Source organism: Ictalurus punctatus, chromosome 20 (genome assembly GCF_001660625.3).
Source record: "Ictalurus punctatus breed USDA103 chromosome 20, Coco_2.0, whole genome shotgun sequence".
Taxonomy (NCBI): domain Eukaryota; kingdom Metazoa; phylum Chordata; class Actinopteri; order Siluriformes; family Ictaluridae; genus Ictalurus; species Ictalurus punctatus.
The window spans coordinates 495227-512726 of record NC_030435.2 but is presented as its reverse complement, the minus strand read 5'-3'; the positions used below and the strand labels follow the sequence as shown (position 1 = coordinate 512726).

Here is a 17500-nt window from a genome sequence, read left to right as displayed (position 1 = left end):
TGTGCTTCTGTTCAGAATCTAACACGCAGCTGATTTTTGTATCAAAGGTTTTTGTATCATGTCGTTTAACATCAAAGGAATGTTGATGCGAGTTCTAAGAAATTGTTTCGGGTTTTCTAACGAGTGATTTTTCTCCCTCGAGGTCGTCTGAACGCTGTAATATTCCACACCTCTATTCAGACATCGTGACCGTGTGGATACCCGCCCTTGTTCTCCTTGTTGTCCTTGTTCTCCTTGTTGTCCGTGTTCTCCTTGTTGTCCGTGTTGTCGCTCGGATCCGGACCTGACGGAGTCCGCACCTCTTCTGCGTGTTTATTCGTGGTTATTAGCGTGACATTCTGAAGCAGGACTGGCGCAGAGCAGTGCAGTGAACCGACCGCAGGCATCTAACAGGGTTTCGGAATCAATCATTAAACACGCGTGAGGTTTGATTTTCATCCAGCAGGTCAGAAAGGAGCAGCGCTGCATGATGGCTCGGAGCCGAGATTAAACCTGTCCCAAACCCCGGCCGCGTGTCTACGTCATGCAGCACACACTCGAGTGTGATGACCTTCGACACAGCCGGGGTGTTTAAAAGCCAAAAGATGTTTATCAGTGTGAGTGATTTTACTGTGCAGCAGGGAACACATGCCGACCTGCTCTCCCAACATAGACACCGCAATTACAGAGTGGGAGGAGCCTCAAACTTCTGCATTTCCCACGCCTCAGCGGTCCCCGTGACTCAGTATTCCCTACGCCTCCCCGAGCCGAATCGCACCAGCGACACTGAAAGCGGGAAGGTAACAAGGCGTGTGTGTGTGTGTGCGTGTGTGTGTGTTTTACCTTCTGCATGCAGAAAGCCTGCATTTTTTGTGTGACGTTGGGCATCTCAGGGCTGAAGAAATCCGAAAGAGTCACGTCCTGAATAAAGAACTGTCTCACTGTGCGTAGAGGAATCTTCTGCATGCTCATCTTCCTGCCTTTCACCCGGAGCAAGCCGATGTGCCTACACACACACACACACACACACACACACACATCGCCCTGTCACAATCTGAAAATGAATCTCCCTAGTGTACGAGTGTGTGTAGCGATTAGAAGGAGTTAACAGGAAGGTTACGGAGAGTTTATAAATGGACTGCTGTGTGTAGAGAGACAGGAAAAGAAGAGTATAGAATGGGGTGATATAGGTGTGTGTGTGTGTGTGTGTGTGTGTACTTTTTGACAGCTTCCCCAGGAGACAGTGAGGTGACAACGGAGCTGCCCGGCTGCGTAACGTAGAAAAGCTGCTGCTCATTTCGGACCGGAGTGATTTTACACTCGTGCTCGTGGCCCCAAATCACCAGGTCCAGGAAATCGTCCAGAAACTGCTCGGGGATGTAGTTAGTGGCACCGTGTTTACTCCTGCATGCACACACACACACACACACACACACACACGCACACACACGTGTGCTCATTAAGTGCCTGCACAAATCCTCAGATCAGAACTAAAAAGAAGAAGCAACATTTTCCCAAATAATGAAGACGCTTTTCTCTTCATGTGCTGAGTTTAAAAGATAACAGGGTCATTGACGTTAGTGTGTGTGTGTGTGTGTGTGAGATTAGTTAAATTAGCCAGACTTGTTTTTTTCCCTGCAAACCTTAAGGTGAAAATGGACTGTGTTAAGACTGAAAATATTTACATATCACCTGTTATTCATATGATTATGATCATGATTATGATTATAGTACAGGCGGTAGTAATGTAAAGTAAACCTCAGACTTCCACATGATACGAGATGATGTCTGATGAAACAGTGAATGTGAGAAGATAAGGATACGATACGATTCAGTTTGTACCTGCACGTGATGTTGATGATCCGGAGCGGGTCTACGTAAAGAGGTTCTGTTTAACCCCATCAGAGTCTTTCCAGTCAGTTACATAATCACTTTATAAACAATTAGAATCGTTAATGAGCGATTCGGGATCGTTTAGGATTCAGGACGATTCGGCTCCGTCGGTGTCTTTAATTAAATCGGATCCGAATTTCAATTGTCATTGAAAGAGGGTGATGTAGCCAAAAAAAGTTGAAGTATTTACTAACATATCAACAGAGCGCTGCTGTGGAGTGTAAATTAGTTCAGTGTGTATTACGTGTTTATAAATAGTTTATTACTGAATTAAAAATGAAAGTCTCCTGTTTGTTCCTGAAGCAGTCCAGGACTGATTTATCATCATAAAGAAAAATGCTAGGGAACATGTTACAGGATTAAGTGTGTGTGTGTGTGTGTGTGTGTGTGTGTGTGTGTGTGTGTGTGTGTGTGTGTGTGTCTCTCCATCTCTCGCACATACACGAGCCTGAAATTGTTAAACTCTTCCTAAAGAGTTCTTGGACATTTCTAACATGGAAACACTTCGTTGTCCGAGTCGTACCTGTTCTGATGGATGACTAACAGATTGAACCAGGCGTTCTCGTCCTCGCGGGGGCGGAGCATAGTCACCTGTTTATTAACAAACATCCGGAACAGCCTCTCATCCGGGATCGAGCCTGGACAGAGACATTTCAGCGCAACTTTCATCATTTTGGACTTCTGTCATTTTTCCATCCTGAAAATTAGCCCCGCCCCAAAGAGAATTGAAGCCACATGGCTCCGCCCCCTTCCTTATAATACAGTCTCAAGCACTAAAGCACTAAAGATTACAAGGTGTGCAAATTAAAACTCAGGAGGACATGAAGAAAAGTGAAACACTGTGTGTGTGTGTGTGTGTGTGTGTGTGTGTGTGTATAAATGAATAGCTGAGGGTCATGACATTTTCCTCCCACAGCTCATCATTTCTCCACTTTACACATTAGCATTCACAATCAACCCTCCTGCATCTCCATCTCCATCACAGCAACACCGAGCTGTGTGTTTATCCTCCTGAGTCTCTCTCTCTCTCTCTCTCTCTCTCTCTCTCTCTCTCTCACACACACACACTAAAGTGAAAAGACTTGAAATGAAAAATACTGCAGAAGAAAAACATTTTGGTTAAATTGACTCAAAATACAGTGTTTGTTAGAGAACAGAGCTGTAGACTGACACTTTCAGTTTTCTGTGTGTGTGTGTGTGTGTGTGTGTGTGTGTGTGTCTCTGAACTTTAAGTGCACTCACACAAACACACACACTTCAGGACAAGATGATATGCCTTTCAAATATCCTATGGCTTTCTGTAGGGCACTTACACTCACACACACACACACACACAGAGGAAGTGATCAGAGGAGAGAGATATCGAACACAATAAGATGGTGGAAGAATAATATTGGGGGAGAAGAAAGAGGAGAGGGAAAAGGTGAAAAAAATACCTGAAACGAGAGAGAGAGAGAAGAGCAAGAAAAAAGTGAGAGGAAACCAGTAAAACTACTGCTTGTGTGTGTGTGTGTGTGTGTGTGTGTGTGTGTGTGTGTGTGTGTGTGTGTTATAAAGAGTAGTTCAATAACAGAGCTGTGTAAAAACGCAGTGAGAGCTTCTTATAATCCACTCATCTCTACATTATTAAAAATATTATTTAAAAAACAACCCATACTGTGGGACACACACACACACACACACAGTTAAATAATTTATTAAACATTAAAAAAATAAAACATTTACAAAGAGAGTGGAATGTGAAAGTGCTATTAAACAGTGTGATAATCATCAGTCCGAGTGTGTGACGTGTGTGTTTGTGTGTGTGTGTGTGTGTGTGTGTGTGTGTGACGTATGTGAGAGAATAAAGAGTGTAATACAGAATAAAACTCCTACAGACAGGACTGAGTGTGAAAGTTTGCACACCCTTGATTGGTGTGTGGGGAGAATATATATATATATATATATATATAAATGGTGACTCGACTCGTGAAGCCAGTATCAGCTGTAAGATAGCTGATGTCCATCTGCGTCTAATATGAAGAGTTACGGTACGCTGGCTGCTTAATTATAAGTTTTATAAAATGTTATGAACGCCAAAACCAATTCAGTGCAGTCTCAGGAGAGTCATTCACATCCACACGATTAGAACCGCTTTCACCGACGCTCACATTCTGCTGCCAGTGCTGTCATTTAAAGCAGGGAATTATTTATTTCTCGTAGACGTGCTAACGGGCGTCAGTCCTCTGCCAGGTACGGTGTTATTTCATTATTTACTGTTAATCAGGACCGCTGGGATAAAGTCAAGTGTTTCACCATTTATTCAGGAATACAGTCGACTCCTGAATCATTTAAACACAAAGTAAACACAGGAGACAAATAACACGCGTAACATCTTCTTCCTGGACTGGGAAGAGAGAGAGTCTACAAATAACACGTCCCTCGCTGATGAAGATAAAAGCTCACCGAGGCCGTACAGAGCGATCTTGGTGCTTCCTTTCTCCAGTAGTATGGGACTGATCTCCACTTTCTCCACCGAATGACTGCGTCCAAAATGATTCACCAGACCGGCACAACTCAGCACGTCCAGAACACACAGACCACCAGGCTGAGAAACACACACACACACACACACACACACACACACACACACACAGGTGATGTGGGCGATCGCATTTCAGAAATATAAACTCTCGTATTTACAGAATGAGTCATGGTAATAATAAAAAGTCCAAAAGTAATAAACAGATTTTTTAGTCAGTGGATAAACTCTTTCATTTTCGGTCGGTTTATTGATCCAGAAAAATCACTTTTCACAGAATTCAATTCAATTCAATTTTATCTGTATAGCGCTTTTTACAATAGACATTGTCTCAAAGCAGCTTTACAGAAATATCAACACGGTGTACAGATATTAAAGGTGCGAATTTATCCCGACTGAGCAAGCCACTGAGTGGCGACGGTGGCGAGGAAAAACTCCCCAAGATGTTTTAAGAGGAAGAAACCTTGAGAGGAACCCGACTCAGAAGGAACCCGTCCTCATCTGGGTAACAACAGATAGTGTGAAAAAGTTCATTATGGATTTATCTGAAGTCTGTATGGCGTTAGGAGCAGCCGTAGTCCCAGCAGTCTGGAATTAAAGAAGATTTGAGCTCCATCCAGAGGCAGAGAGGATCTGGATCTCTAGTATCTCCATAAATTCGTGTGGGGCTCGGCGAAAGGAGAGAGGGAGAAATCATATTGACATTTTACAGTTAATATTAGTGCTGTGGATGAGCCCTATGTCTACAGGATGAACTGTTTTACCCTCAGAGTACACCGGACTAAAGGCCAGATGTGGAGGATAGATGTTGGGGCAGATATGTAAGGTATAAGTAGAGGGTAGATGTGTAGGGAAGATGTGTAGGGCAGATGTGTAGGGCAGATGTGAAGGGTATAAATGGAGGGTAACAAACTCCACAACATATGACTGCATTTTTCAAATGACTCTGTACCAAGACCACATTCTGGGCTGGTTTTTGCTTTTCCTCACACTCGGGATGGGAACTGGAGCTGTTATAGGAACACAATCAACTTATTGATCATGTAATAGACCTGACACATTTCTAAAACACACTCTCTCTCACCCCGGTCGGATCATCGTGGTTCCCGTGAATGCTGAATATAGGGATGGAGACATTCAGGTTCTTGTCCTGGTAGTTCACCCACGGGAACCTGAGAAATCAAACAGGTACGAGTCACATCTCAGATCTCTCAGCAGGTTCATACACGCACTCGTGTTACAGTGAACACGGCGGAGACGAATAACGTTATTAGCGTCGTGGCGTACTTGCTGTTCCCGAAGTTGACGGCCTGGTCGCTGATGATCTCGAACAGGATCGGTTTATCGCCCATGCAGTAGTTCCTCATCACCTCCATGCAGCTGTACAGAGCTTTACGTGAAGGCTTGTTTTCATGGAAGAGATCTCCACCCAGCAACACCAAGTCCACCTGACACACAGGGAACACAGTGTATGTGTGTATTATTTAATTGCACTGATTTATTCTCTTTCATTGTTAAAGGAGTAGCCTGGGTAAAGCTGATCACTGACATGCAGTTCTTTGCTTCTGTTTATCAACGTCTAACCACACTGACAAAATATCACCATGTCCTGCATCTCTTTTTGTTTTAAAGATAGAAAGTCAAAAGGTTTTTGCTCTGTCCTTCAGGTACACATCTGTGTGTGTGTGTGTGTGCATTCCTTACATCGTTTTGTTCTGCGCACTTCATGATCTCTTCGAACGTAACGAACGTGTCATTGCCTCTGATGGCATCCTTCTCCAGGTAACCCAGGTGGATATCAGTGGCGACGAGGATCTTAAACGTGTCCTCATCATCTCTAAACGTCACATAGAGAGGAATAAACAGGATCAGAGGCATGGTTATGATTACAGATCAGAGAGAGGTTGTTGTTTTAGTGTATATATATAAAAAGCCCTACATCTACATTCATTTCTCATACAAAATTCACACTGGACATGACTGGACAATGCATAAACAAAACAAAACAAAACAAAACAAAATCAGTGCACCTACATTGTATTTCCTGATGACGTCATGTTGATTACGTCACCTGTGTGTTTAATGAATTGAATAGGGTTAAAATTGGAAGTGAACCCGAGGACAGAGAAATGGAAACAGCTTGTTAGGTGCAATTACAGTTTTAATATAAATAAAATGTATTGTCTTGTTGGATAAGAGACTATTCCGTGACCGAGTTTATCCGTATTGTTTATGTTAGTTTAGTGTCTTTAACAGTTCACTAACAAACAACTAGCAAGAAAGTCGGATAGAAATGTTCCTAAGAACAATGCTGAAGTGCGTCGATAAAAAGGGAAGTTTGTTAAAACGATAAAAAAAAAATATTTAAAACAAAATTGAAAACATTGTAATGCTCATTTACCTCACATCTACCGACACAGAGAAACGAGAACGTACACACACGGATATTTTCAGCCCGGAAGTTCTCAAAAACGTGTTCGCGCGAAATGTTAAGCATCACGGGAAATGTAGTTCAAGTTCTTCACAAACGCGTTCATACGATTGTAAAATAAACTACATTTCCCAGAACGTGAATCAGACGCTATAGCGATTATTAATGTAGATTGGTGTTTAAATTTATTTTGTAAAAAGTCATTTTTCCTCATTAATCACAAAAATACAGATTAAATGTACGTTAAAAACGTTAAACATACTTTTTTTCACGCTAGCCATGCTACGCTAGCATGTGTAGCCGTGTAGCCGATAGTTGCGAGTCGCCCTCTGATTGGACTGTCAAATCGGAGGCGCTGCAGTATTAGCCAATCAGCGAGCAGTAGGCGGGATTTTTTTGTCCCAATCCAGGAAGTGGTTGAGCGTGTATTCCCGAAATGTAGTTATTACCAATACATCTCATTTAAAAACAAAGCTATAGATTTACCCCGATATATTTTTCAAGCTGTATGGAAATTCTCTTAATACTGTGTTATAGCACTGGTAAGTTCCGTCGCGCGTGTCAGTAAATAAATAAAGACATAAATAAGGAGTAAATAAAGGCTGTAAACAAGAGAAAACGCTGGGAAAGATTTCACTTTGCTGCCGTTAGATCAGACTTCTAGTAGATCAGACTATTAGGATGTAGCTGTGGTATTATATGCACGTATATATTATAGTATATGAATGCATCTTCACTTTGTTTTAATTAATTTATTTTTGGGGAATGTATCTACATGCAGCTTTCTTTCTTCTTCTTCTTCTTCTGCTCCTCAGACAGGTCATGGAGTTTCCAGAAGGATTTGACCAGCTGGAGCTGTTAGAAACCCACAGCCACATGATCCCTGTGAGGACGGAGAGCGGCTGGGACGAGGAAGAAGACAGTTACGATGAGGATGATGAAGGACAGCACAGTGAGGAATGGTATCAAGAAGAGGAACTCAGACGAAAAGATAATCCTGTGGAGCTGATGCTCTGGGCTGCTGAGAAGAACCGAGTAAATCAGCTTTATCTTTATAATCATCTGAGTCTTAGTGTATGATGTGATTACATTCTCTCCCTCTCTCCCTCTGTCCATACTTACTTCCTCCCTCCCTTCTTTACTTACATCTTTTTATTACTTACTTCTGCACTTCCTTCCTTTCTTACTAATTCCTTCTTTACTGACATCTGTACTACCTTCTTTCTTTACTCCCTTCCTTCCACACACCCTTCCTTCCTGCTTTACTTACTGACTTGTTATCCGGAGTCTGTCCCTGGAACGCTTGGTGAACGTCGGGATACACCCTGGAAGAGACGGATGAAGAATGAGTACAAACACGTTACACACGTAGCGAGTCTGAAAATTTTGGTGCAGTGCATAATAATAATAATAATAATAATAATAATAATAATAAAGAGTTGAAGTATCATGATGTGATATTTTTGTCGTATCGCCCAGCCCTAATATAAACAACATCTTTGTAAATGTAATGCGTGAATGAAGCAAAATTTATGGCACCCACGAAAATACGAGATTGAGATTAGTGACGTCTGTTATTTGCATTTATTCATTGATCAGACAATTTCATTCAAAGAGTGGGATGGGAGTGTAGTGCAGCGGAGTTGTGCGTGTGCCTCATGGTGCAATGGGAAGGTCTCCGCATCAACCGAGACCGAGTGTATTTCACAAACACACACACACTCGTCCATCTGTGTGGTGAATACTGTGATGTACAATAGTGTGTGTGTTTGGTTAGTAGAGACACTGGTTACTGGTGAATGTACTTTTTAAAGAGAACTCTTTTAGATATTTGATATTTTTAAAATTATGATTTAATCTATTGCTAAAATATGTATTACATTTGTTTTTGTATTTCTTTTTTAATCAGAACGATAACTTTTATATTAGATTTACTGTATCTCGCTCTCATATTTAAATATATATGTACTATATTAATATAAAATTGAATAACTTTAAAGCTAAAATATTAATTCTATACATTTTATTACTATTTTATTTTTTGCCCATTTGGATAATTTTTTGTTGTTGAATATTTGTGTTTGTTTGATCGTATATTTCTCTGAAACGTGTCTGTAGTTGTCCACAGTGGAGCGTCTGGCTGCGTCCGATCCGTCCCTCCTTAACTGCCGTGACGACGACGGTTACACGCCTCTCCACCGTGCGTCATACAGCGGCCACGCCCTCGTCGTGTCCTTCCTTCTGGATTCGGGCGCTGACCTACACGCCAGGACGTTGGACGGCTGGACGCCTCTGCACAGCGCCTCCTGCTGGGGACACGTCGCCATCGCGTCATGTCTCCTGCGCCGGGGGTCAGAGGTCAACGCCATGACCAACGGTCAGCTTACACCTCTGCAGCTCGCAGCGGGAAACCCTGCAGCGCTGCAGACCCTCGAGCTTCTGCTGTCTCAGCGCAGCCTGCAGGCGGGACTGAGGAACAGCGCCGGGGAGACGGCGTACGACATCGCGCTCAGGAAAACGGCCCACTTCGGCCTGTTCGAGATCGCGGAGCCGTGCAACAACGTCTGCTGAGATCCAGGTGTACGGTTTTTGGACAAAATGTGCAGCAGGGAGAAAGCGCGAGATCTCTGAAAGGTTCTGAAATCCCCGGAAATGTTTCTCTGACTGAAGAATCATTTTTATCAATGAAACTCGCTATTACTAGAGATGCAGCGATACTGATCCCGGTATCAATAATCCCTGAATAATCCCTCACTTTTACTCAGAAACTGTAATGAAAGTGAAGTACAATATTGCTGTGGGTCGTGTTTTCACACAGTCTCGTGACCTAATGCATGATTTACGGATGATTTATTTACAGGGGGAAAGGGACAGCGGAATTCGTCTCGTCTCGTGTGTGGAACAGCATCTAAACGTCATGTTCTGAGCGACAATAACACTAATAACACTGAGAAAGTCACTTGGACAATCAATAAACAACAAACAGGAAGTGAGTTATTGTGTTTGTTTGTTTGTTCTCTTTTTGTGTTGTTTGATTGCTCATGCTGCATCACAACAAACTCGGAGGAAAGCCCTGTCTGCCCTCTTCCACATACATGAGCTCAAAGATGCCACAGACCGGCTACTGATTGACAGGTGAGAGAGATTAGGCCCCTCCCACCCCGTGGGCCGCTTTGTTGCGTTGAGTCCCGGGTCACGGACGGCTGTGACGTCGTCAGGATTCGAACTCACGATGAACTTTTTTTACGATAGCAGCGTTTACTCGGAGCCTTCTACCCTTTAACGTATTTTATAGTTGTGTAATAAATACAGATCCTGTAAACGCTCACGTTTGTCATGTGACAAAATTCTTAGTTTCTCATTAATATGAAATGACTGAAAGAAAAGGTGCAAGCGTGACGAACACTGCGGCGTCTGCTTGATTGTGCGTTAATTTCTGCGAGGGTGTAATCCTAGAGGAACTGACAGGATGTTCATTAAAGTGGTGCCAATTAAACCGGACAGCGTAATCCCAGTATAAAATCTCCCTGACTCATCGACAGTTATACGATCCGAAACCCATCGATCCAGGTCCACGTTACTGAGTGTCCTTGTACATAAATTTACACAACGAACTCGAAACAGACGATACGAATGACTTTCACACGCAGACGGGGTTTTCAGCAGCAGCGTCCACACTGCTTTTTTTAAATGCTCCTGCGAACGATTTACGAATAAATTCACTCGAATCCGATTCTGAGACGGAGCAGTCAGACGGAGAGACGGAGCAGTGAGACGGAGAGACGGAGCAGTGAGATGGAGCAGTGAGACGGAGCAGAGAGACGGAGAGACGGAGCAGTGAGACGGAGCAGTGAGACGGAGAGACGGAGCAGTGAGACGGAGAGACGGAGCAGTGAGACAGTGAGACGGAGCAGTGAGACAGTGAGACGGAGCAGTGAGACGGAGCAGTGAGACGGAGCAGTGAGACAGTGAGACGGAGCAGTGAGACAGTGAGACGGAGCAGTGAGACAGTGAGACGGAGCAGTGAGACAGTGAGACGGAGCAGTGAGACAGTGTCATGCTGTTTGTTCAGATCCAGGCTGCTGAGTGAAAGAAGAGAACTTCCACAGACGGTGGGCTTTTATTATAAAACACGCTCCTCTGTACTTTTCGGAGATTCTCACACAGAGTGCGAGTTCTCAGAAGCCGTTCTCCTGACGTGGGGGCTTCTGAGAACAAACGTTCCTTCACTGATGTCAGGTTTAGAGACACCAAAACCATCACACGTCACACACCGGCCTCACAGCGGCGCGAGCCGTCGCGTCGCCGCAGACACGTCTCAGAAACTCCAGCTGTGAGGATCGTGACGGCCGAGGTGGAGAAATAAAGACATGAAGAAGTGATTTATTGATGCGTGTCATGTGGCGTCACTGGGGTGGCGGTGGAAAATAACCTCTTTATTTTAATAATCATGATCTAAAAATGAAAGAGTCTGTCTAAGACCGGATCAAATGAATACACAAAATCCAAAAATAAGGAAATACAATTTCCAAAAGTGTGTGGACACCTGACCATCACACCCACATGTGCCTGGGTTAGGGGTAGGGTTATTAACAGAGTTATCCCCCCTGTCTCTGTTATAATATGCTCCACTCTTCTGGAATGTTTTCCACTAGATTCGGGAGCGTATCCGTGTGATGGTCAGGTGTCCACAAACTTTTGGCTGTACAGCGTGAACGAAGCGGGAAGTGAACTGCGTGCTGTTTATCCAAATGCAAATTATTCAGGAAACTTTTTAAACAATTATGCAAAGAGGTTAAAAGTGTGTGTTAGTGTGACAGTGTGTGTGAGAGAGTGTGAGAGTGTGAGAGAGTGTGTGAGAGTGTGAGAGAGAGTGTGAGAGAGTGTGAGAGTGTGTGAGAGAGTGTGAGAGAGTGTGTGAGAGTGTGTGAGAGAGTGTGTGAGAGTGTGTGAGAGTGTGAGAGAGTGTGAGAGTGTGTGAGAGAGTGTGAGAGAGTGTGTGAGAGTGTGTGAGAGAGTGTGAGAGAGTGTGTGAGTGTGTGAGAGAGTGTGTGAGAGTGTGTGAGAGTGTGTGAGAGTGTGTGAGTGTGTGAGAGAGTGTGTGAGAGTGTGTGAGAGAGTGTGAGAGTGTGTGTGAGTGTGTGTGAGTGTGTGAGAGAGTGTGTATTCTGTATTTTTCCTCCTCATCGACTTTTTCTCGGTAAAGCATCGCCTTGCTCCATGTTTCAGTTCCTACACAGCTGCAATGCTGTAAAACAAGTTTGTTGTTATTTAGTTCACTTTACAAGCCTGTTCACTGTTCCCACACACACACACACACACACACACACACACACACTCACACACACACACACACACACACGGCATATGGAGGGCAAAACAAAGAAGCCTTCAGGCTGAAAAGAGAGTTTGGCTGCCGCCACGTTGAGCCGTTGAAAGAAGTAGCTGTTAAATGAGTAAACAGGGCAGTGAGGGGGCAGGAAGACCGAACCACATCCCACACACACTCACACACACACTCACACTCTCACACACACTCACACTCTCACACACACAGCGCTAAAGCTAACAAAGCTCACAAACTGCTAACGCACAACACAAAGATTCCCGCTAAACGGAGAGAGCGGGTTCTTCAGATGCTTCTCTAACACGCCGCGGGGTCGAGCCGAGGAGGACGTGGGGTTTTCTCTGTTTAAATACGTGTTTTTTGTGGATTTATGGAACTTTTCTCCGAGCGGGAAAAACGGAAATGCCCCAAACGCGCAAAGCCGAGATTTTCCCGCCAAAAACCATGCGGCGCCGTGGTGGAAGCACAGTCGAATGCGCTAGCCTTTGCTCTCATGTTGTCGTGTTTGATCATCTTGTTCGTGCTCAGTTTGCTGTCTTTGCCGATCCCCGCGCCGGACACGCCCACCCAGCGACCCGAAATGAAGAACTCGACTCTTCTCATCTGGTGGCTTCCGTTCGGAAGTGGACTTCCTCTTCCCGACTGCGAGCTGAACTACAGCGCTCGAGGCTGCACCGTGACGTCAGACAGACGCGCCTACGCTCACGCTGACGCCGTCATCATGCACCACCGTGAGCTGATTATAAACTGGGAGGAGCTTCCAGAGAAGCCACGCCCCCCAGCTCAGAAGTGGATCTGGATGAACTTCGAGTCTCCGTCGCACTCCGGGTTTCTGCACCGGCTCGACGGGATGTTTAATCTCACCATGTCGTACCGTGTGGGTTCTGATATTTTTCTACCCTACGGTTACCTTCAGCGGCGGCGTTTCCATGGTAACAGACCGGTCCGTGTGGAGCGTCATCGTGGACTGGTAGCGTGGGTGATCAGTAACTGGAGCGAGGAGCAGGAGAGGGTGCAGTTCTACTACCGACTGCAGCCTTACCTGCACGTGGACATTTACGGACGTGATTTTCGCCCGCTGCTCAACGACAGCGTGGTGGAAACGGTCTCGCGTTACAAGTTCTACCTCGCGTTTGAAAACTCGTGTCACACGGACTACATTACGGAGAAACTCTGGCGCAACGCTCTGGTCTCCGGCGCCGTTCCTGTAGTGCTCGGGCCACCGCGAGTGAACTACGAGCGCTTCCTTCCTGCCGACGCCTTCATCCACGCTGAGGATTTTAAAGGGCCACGCGCACTCGCTGCCTACCTCAAACACCTGGACCGTAACCCCGCCCTCTATCGTCGTTACCAGCGCTGGAGGCGGGACTACGACGTGCACGTGACCTCGTTCTGGGCGGAGCACTTCTGTGCCGCGTGCCAGGCGGTGCAAGCCAGCCTCCATGTGAACAAAACCATTAGACACCTGGCGTTGTGGTTTGAGTCTTGAGGGACTTCTCGGCTCCACGCTGGTGGTTCTTTCCCTTTTCACTCACGGATGTGGTTGAGAGGGGTGCCAATACATTGTGCCAGGTGGACTACCGTCAATAATTCTACACCTACAGTGATGTATGTGTTCAGAGAACTCGGCGTATAAGTCCCAGGTCCTGAGTTAAAGCTTGTTTTGTTTCATTTCTTCCGAATGACCCGGCGTGTCATGACCTCGGCTCCTGGCTGTCTGATGAACTTCGGTTGTGTTTCTGTGGATGTTCCTGGTCACAGTGTGCATGCAGAAAAAACAAAGACACGGTTCATTTCCTGAACGCATCAGTACTGCTCAAGCTGTGAGGATAATTCATTGGGATAAGATCTCAGAGCTCGGGGCAGGATGCCGTCAACGTGCTCGTTTGTTATTTAAGGGAAGTCTGGCCGAACACGAAACGCACACGACGAGCCTCATTTATCAGCCGTGTGTTAGAGGTAAAACGTCCCGCTTCATCATCTTCTTCCTACGCATGTGCGCGTGGAATTCCGTGGAGTTTTTGGTGATCGCTGCGTCTGAAAACGCTCGACTGGTTTTACTGCCGCTTTTTTGCATATCTGCGCTGCAACCTGCTGGGGGTTTTTTTGTCCTTTTTTCGGCGTGAAACCGCTCGACTCGGCGAAATCACAGTCGCAGGAAACAGTTCTGCGCTCTTTCGCGGTGATGTTCGTTGGTAAACGAGACCTTTTAGCTGCGCTGCGATGACGTCACATGACGCGGAAAATCTTTTTGGAAAACTGCAGCTCCTCCGAATGTTGCGGAGTTGGTTTGATTTTGCGTTCATTTCTGTGAAGTCCTGGAAGGACTGATTCACGTATATGTCAAGTGCCAATCAGCTGCATGCTACCAAGTGCCTTCATGGCACATTTATATTTAGCCACGCCCACAAAACTCCATAAAAATGTCAATCTCACAGAAAGATGAAAATGACTAAAACGGTTCACTGAGTGAATCTTCCAGTAAAGCAGCTTGTCCAACGCAGGCACACACTAACTCCTCCTCCTGTTAGGGCGCCATTACTTTCCCCTCATCAAATGATTCGTCTTCATTTATGGATTTGTTTCGGATGGAAGGATTTCTTTCAGGTCAAATCACAGAATGATTATTAAATGGTTGTGTAGCTGAAATAAATAACCGATTTAATCTCCACGTTGTAATGTTTCTAAAACCTCCTCGACGACCACACGGCGAATTAAATGGTCCGATTAAAGCCCCTCAGGCCAGAGCCTCGTCATACAGACTATTTCACTGCAGTTACAGCTTTATTATTAATAGTTAATAAACTACTGGCCTGATGAATAAATAAAGCTGGGAGTTTATCCACGAGAGCTTTACGCTTCTGCATATTTACCAGTTTTTTATAAGCTACATTTAATAGTGAATGAAAACGCCCCATTTCTGATCGGTCTGTCGTATATAATGTCATTTTGTCGGCACAGGAAGATTCATGATGCACACACCTGCTGCAGAAACAGCATTACGACTGGTGTAGGAAGGGAATAAATAAACATATGATCTGGATTGAAAGCTGTGGATTGTTCAGAGCAGAATGAACGTTTACCTTGTGGATTTCGACACTATGAGTGGCCTTGCAATCATGAGTTTTATGCCTCTGCCACTAGGGGGTGGTGTTTTCAGCTTCTCCATCTGTGCGTCCATGCGAGAGTTTCAGACCCACAGTGCCTGAAGGACCAGAGGTGGATTGTTTGTAGGATTTGTTTGGAGTTACAGCACGATTGTAACCAGCAGATAAACTGATTAGATTTAGGAATGAACCCAAACAGTGAAATCTGAAGGTCACAGCAAGATCGAATATTTTAAGAGGATTTCTGGCCTACATGTTAGTAAGGAGACGGAGCAGACTCGGTGGAGGTGGTGGTGCTGACGGAGGCGTTCGCTTCGACATCGCTGGGGTTTTTTTTGCCCCTGTTAAGCCACGGATCTCTGCGACAAGACGAAATTCAAATAATTCTCCACGAGAAATAATAAATGATTAAACATTATGTAAGACTTGATCTTTCATGCTACGGATGCCGTCAGAGATTAGTACCGAGCATGCGCATAAAGATAAGGCATTTCAAATAATGACCAAGTTAACATAAACCGTACTTATGCCTGCAGTGCATTATGGGTAATAAACGAGGCTCCTCATGGTGGGAGAATTTAAACAGTAAATACAGTATTATTAAAACAGAAATGTCTGTTGGATTTATTCGAAATATTTTTCGTCAGTCTGCGATTGTTCTAAATAGCTGTGGTGATTACTCAGAGTGTGCTGAGTATGTCTCGCTATCTCACAGTGCTGATGGAGACACACACACACACACACACACACACACACACACACACACACACACACACACAAGTAAAAGCCACAGAAGTGTGCAGTGTGGAATGCGTCTGCACAAACCCACATGCTGACCCGTCATTACGGTTACAGGGTGGGACCCCAGTGCATTCTGGGACGTCTAAATATGTCTCTGTGAGAAAGAAGCATGCTTTTGTATATTTCCCTCCTGCGAGAGTTGGACATTTTTAGCTTTAGACATGTTTTAAGCACAAGAACAGTTACAGGATTCTGAAAACTTGAAGCATGTTTCTACCGCAGGAACCTTTTCTGGAACTCAGAACTGTTTACAGAAACCCAGGAACTTTAAACATGTTTTCAGCCCAGGAACTTTTCCACACAGCAAGATCCTCAGTGTTGAATTTACACCCTCCAGTGTTTATAGAAGTCCACTGGACACAAATGAACCCTCTGGGTGTTAATTCGACACCAGGGATTTTACTGCGCACTAGTGTCATAACCTGACGCATGGGGTTTTAACATATTAACTTTTTTATTTGCTGGAACTTTTTCCAGAAACTCCTTTCAGGAACCTTTTCAGACATGTTTTCATCACAGGAACCCTGATTGGACTGTAAGAACCTGAGGCCTGTTTCTACCACATTAACCTTCAGTAACTCAGGAACCTTTTCAGGAACTTAGGGTACCATTTCTAGAACTCTTGTCAGGAAGGTAAAAATTTTAAGGCGTAATTCTGTCACATAAAGGACCTCAGGAACCTTTTCATGAACTTAGTAACTCGTGTCCATTGCAGGAACCTTTGTAGGAACCCAGGAACCTTTTCTGAAACGTAGGGACTTAAATATTTCAATTTGCAGGAACATTTTCAAGAACTCAGAAATCCTTTCAGAAACTTGGGAACCTTTTCAGGAACCTTTTTAGGCATGTTTTCCGGACAGGAACTTTTTATCAGGAATGTAAAAATCGAGGCAGGTTTATACTACAGTAATCTTTTCAGAACTTTTAAGTGTGTTTCCACAGCCGGAACCAGGGTCGAATTTAGTTCCTGGACTGTAGTTCTAGGATCCTTTTTACTTCTTGCTACTTTTCTGTGGGGGCGGAGCTTGGCAAAATGAATGCTGCTGATTGGTCGAAATGATCCTGCAGTGAAAATTTGACTACGAACAATGTTATTAACCTTAACATTCTTTTACAACTTGTATACAGTGTGAGGAAATATTGATGCATGTATACACAACTACACAACACGGACAGAGTATTCACACACACACACACACACACACACACACACACACACACACACACACACACACACACACACACACACTGCCTCCACCTGAATGTTCTGAAATGTTTCCGAGAACAATATCGGGCCTGATGTACGTGGTGAAGTGAGTGATGAGGAATGGTAGAAGTGTACATAAAAAGACTTTTTAAATGAAAATCCGTGTGTGTGTGTGTGTGTGTGTGTGAGTGAGTGAGTGTGAGTGAGTGAGATG

The 17500-nt window shown here is 44.5% G+C and overlaps 3 protein-coding genes across 4 annotated transcripts in view; 2 read left to right on the top strand and 1 right to left on the bottom strand.

Annotated features, from left to right (window-relative positions):
- Window positions 1-6873, bottom strand: part of mre11a (MRE11 homolog A, double strand break repair nuclease) — a 31284-nt gene extending 24411 nt beyond the window's left edge. For both annotated transcript variants that reach the window (XR_008393062.1, XM_017495825.2), the window contains exons 1-9: window positions 6795-6873; window positions 6428-6464; window positions 6098-6230; window positions 5681-5841; window positions 5478-5565; window positions 4318-4459; window positions 2396-2510; window positions 1198-1383; window positions 823-985 (exon numbers count right to left, since the gene is read on the bottom strand). Coding sequence is in view for 1 of the 2 variants with exons in the window: in XM_017495825.2 (XP_017351314.1) it covers window positions 823-985; window positions 1198-1383; window positions 2396-2510; window positions 4318-4459; window positions 5478-5565; window positions 5681-5841; window positions 6098-6230; window positions 6428-6450 (1011 nt within the window). In the remaining variant the exon portion in view is untranslated. The remainder of the gene's footprint in view (window positions 1-822; window positions 986-1197; window positions 1384-2395; window positions 2511-4317; window positions 4460-5477; window positions 5566-5680; window positions 5842-6097; window positions 6231-6427; window positions 6465-6794) is intronic.
- A 335-nt stretch (window positions 6874-7208) lies between these two features.
- Window positions 7209-9818, top strand: ankrd49 (ankyrin repeat domain 49). Its single transcript, XM_017495827.3, has 3 exons — window positions 7209-7366; window positions 7640-7859; window positions 8943-9818. The coding sequence occupies exons 2-3, from the start codon at window positions 7647-7649 to the stop codon at window positions 9393-9395; spliced, it is 666 nt and encodes a 221-aa protein (XP_017351316.1). The 5' UTR covers window positions 7209-7366; window positions 7640-7646; the 3' UTR covers window positions 9396-9818.
- A 2372-nt stretch (window positions 9819-12190) lies between these two features.
- On the top strand, window positions 12191-16045 carry LOC108280630 (alpha-(1,3)-fucosyltransferase 4). The gene has a single exon (XM_017495826.3). The coding sequence runs from the start codon at window positions 12542-12544 to the stop codon at window positions 13658-13660; it is 1119 nt and encodes a 372-aa protein (XP_017351315.1). The 5' UTR covers window positions 12191-12541; the 3' UTR covers window positions 13661-16045.
- Window positions 16046-17500: the final 1455 nt, after the last annotated feature.